This window comes from Cariama cristata, unplaced genomic scaffold (assembly GCF_000690535.1).
Source record: "Cariama cristata isolate BGI_N322 unplaced genomic scaffold, ASM69053v1 scaffold43373, whole genome shotgun sequence".
In the NCBI taxonomy this organism is placed as follows: domain Eukaryota; kingdom Metazoa; phylum Chordata; class Aves; order Cariamiformes; family Cariamidae; genus Cariama; species Cariama cristata.
The window spans coordinates 6,494-9,416 of NW_009610948.1; the positions used below are offsets into that span (position 1 = coordinate 6,494).

At 38.1% G+C, this 2,923-nt stretch overlaps 1 protein-coding gene across 1 annotated transcript in view; it reads right to left on the reverse strand.

Moving 5' to 3' along the window:
• The window catches only part of LOC104159996 (quinone oxidoreductase-like protein 1), a gene marked incomplete at its 5' end in the record, with an annotated part of 6,744 nt that extends 4,390 nt beyond the window's left edge, over nt 1-2,354 (reverse strand). Inside the window, 2 exons of the mRNA XM_009698043.1 lie at nt 1,088-1,186; nt 2,331-2,354. Of these exons, the coding sequence (XP_009696345.1) occupies nt 1,088-1,186; nt 2,331-2,354 (123 nt within the window). The remainder of the gene's footprint in view (nt 1-1,087; nt 1,187-2,330) is intronic.
• Nucleotides 2,355-2,923: the final 569 nt, after the last annotated feature.

Consider the following 2,923-nt stretch of genomic DNA (forward strand, 5'->3'; position numbering starts at 1 on the left):
GACCCCCCCTGCGGTACTGCCTTCAGCTCTGGGGTCCTCAGCACAAGAAGGACATGGACCTGTTAGAGCGAGACCAGAGGAGGCTACAAAGATGATCTGAGGGCTGGAGCACCTCTGCTGTGAGGACAGGCTGAGAGAGTTGGGGTTGTTCAGCCTGGAGAAGAGAAGGCTCTGGGGAGACCTTAGAGCAGCCTTCCAGCACCTAAAGGGGGGCTACAAGAGAGCTGGGGAGGGACTTTTTACAAGGGCTTGGAGTGATAGGACAAGGGGCAATGGCTTTAAACTGGAATAGGGCAGAGTTACATTAGATATCAGGAAGAAATTCTTCCTGGTGAGGGTGGTGAAGCAGTGGCAGAGGTTGCCCAGAGAAGCTGTGGCTGCCCCATCCCTGGAAGTGTTCAAGGCCAGGCCGGATGGGGCTTTGTGCAACCTGGTCTGGTGGGAGGTGTCCCTGCCCATGGTTGGAACTCAGTGATCTTTAAGGTCGCTTCCAACCAAACCATTCTATGACTCTATGAATACACACAATGAAAGAAAGCTGTCTAGAACAGCACTGCAATTAAATTATGCTGTTAGTCACATGAGAATCTCTGAGAAAGCAAAGATTTATGAAATCCAATATATATTTACACATTTCAGTGGAACTTTAAGAAGTTCTTCAATTATTTCAGCTAAAAATAGTAACTTCTGAGTTTTCAACTATTATGATTGTTTTAGAATAGAGGTTGATGGTACTGGCGATTATGGCATAATCTCTGTATTAAAATAAGGTAGTATGAAGAATGATGTCACAGCTCTACTTTTTTTTTTTCTTTTCAGCTTTAAGTAGAGAAAGTTTCAGACAAATTTAGCAGGTGGCTAACAGTGTTAAATGCTTCCACTAGAGGGTGATATGAGAAGATCTTAAAGAGATCTTGCTTAAGGAGATCTATTGAATAAAGATACATAAAGTTGCATGAGAACAAGCAACTAAATGTAACTGTTCGAGGTGATGCAGCCTCCACCTCTATTACTAGCAAATAAGAAAAAATAAAAAACCTAACAAACTAATGGTGCTGTGAAGACCAGATTTTCATCAGTGACATACCTCCAGCATCTAGAACAATATCCACTCCCAGGCCACCTGTTTCTTCCAAGCAGCTTTCTGCCACATCTATCTTTCCATTTGAGACATCTATCACTCGAGCTAGAAAGAGCAGTACATTTGGTTAAGTACTATAAAAATGTAGAGTTTAAGTTCAGAGCAGAATAGAAAGTTTCTAGGTTCTGAAAGTATTACAAGCATGTTTGCAGCCAAGTCAAAAAAACTAGCCAACAGGGTTTTTTTTCATTTTCCGATACAGTGTAAGATCTACACCAAAAAAATATGTATTAGTTTAATGCAGAAGTAAAATTCACAAGTCTGTTTAGGCCAAAAAGGATAAAGTGTGCTGCTATAAGAATTATAAATCCTTCAGTAAGTTCATTCTTTTACTATTCTTCTTTTCCAAAAGCACCTTCAAAAATACCAAGTTCTGGAGTGACTAACCAGGTTATTGAAGAAAAAAAAGTGGCCAAAAGATAAGGAAGCACCTTATTTCATATATCCCAACTTTCAAATTATGTATCAAATAACCATAGCAGTAATGCTTTGGGAGTTTTCCAAGCATAGCTTTCTTCCCTTACTCTACATAAAACCCACCAACTCCTGCCAGTCCCTTGCAGAGCCCTCCTCTCGCTTCCCTATCATAGAGGGAAACAAAATCCTATTCTCCCTGGCATGGAGCCCTGTCTCCCAGGGCACGTCAGAAGTAAACATATAAAACACAGTAAATTCAGTCACTTACAAGGTGCACTGACTTGACTTTTCTTATGATTCTCGCAAGTCTTTTAATCGTATTATAGCCATATTTTCTTTAAAATGCTTAGTAACATTGTTACTTATCTCGCAGCATGGACAAACTCATTAATGTATTACTTTCTGCATGATGTTTTTAACCTCTAAATGGCTCTCTGGGTCATTAAATAAACATTTAGATAGAAGTATTTACATCTCCTCTTGAAATATTTCTGAACTGAAAGTCACTAATACATTTTCTTCTCATATACCTGTGATACCATATTTATAGATGGTTATAAAGATAAACAACAGAATCAGGAATAACTAGGGCAGAGAAGTAGCAGCTAAGGTTTTTAGTTTCGTTTCATAATTATGAGGAAGAACAAACATTGAGAAACTAAACAGGCCAGAGACTTCTCAGCAAAATAGTAACTGAAATAAGGTCAAATAAATTTGAAGGTATATTTCCAAAGCATAATGGATTAAACTTAAATTTGCAATGTGTACTTACCCACTAAAGGCTGCCGTACACCTTCTTGAATTTAATCACAGGTAGTGGGAAGGAAGGAGAGAAGAAAAGTTGCAAGAAACTGGTCATTAACAAGAATATTAACAAATACTCAGTTAATGCTTTGGGTTTGGGTTTGTTTTTGTTTGTTTGTGTTTGGTTTTGTGGTTTTTTGTTGTTGTTGTTTTTTGTGTTTTTGTTGTTGTTGTTGTTGTTTTCCCTCCTTCCAATCAATCATAAGATGCATTCAAATTCTTAGGTCAATCATTCAATTTTTTCACTGAACTCAAATTATCTGGCTAAACAGAACACACATGGTCATAATTTAATAAAGATGTCACATTAATTTAATAATGATAGTCACATTCCCCATATGCAAATAAAACCCCATAATATCCTTTTGTTACTAGTTTCTTCAGTCAAGAAGTTAAAAGGTTTTTCTTAACATGGCAATATGACATGGTATAAAGTTTCTGCAAACAGATTCACTTTGTGTTCCCCAGGGCTCAGTAATGGGGCCAGTTCTGTTTAATTTCTTTATCAGTGATCTGGAAAAGGGCATCGACCGCACTCTCAGTCAGTTTGCAGATGACACC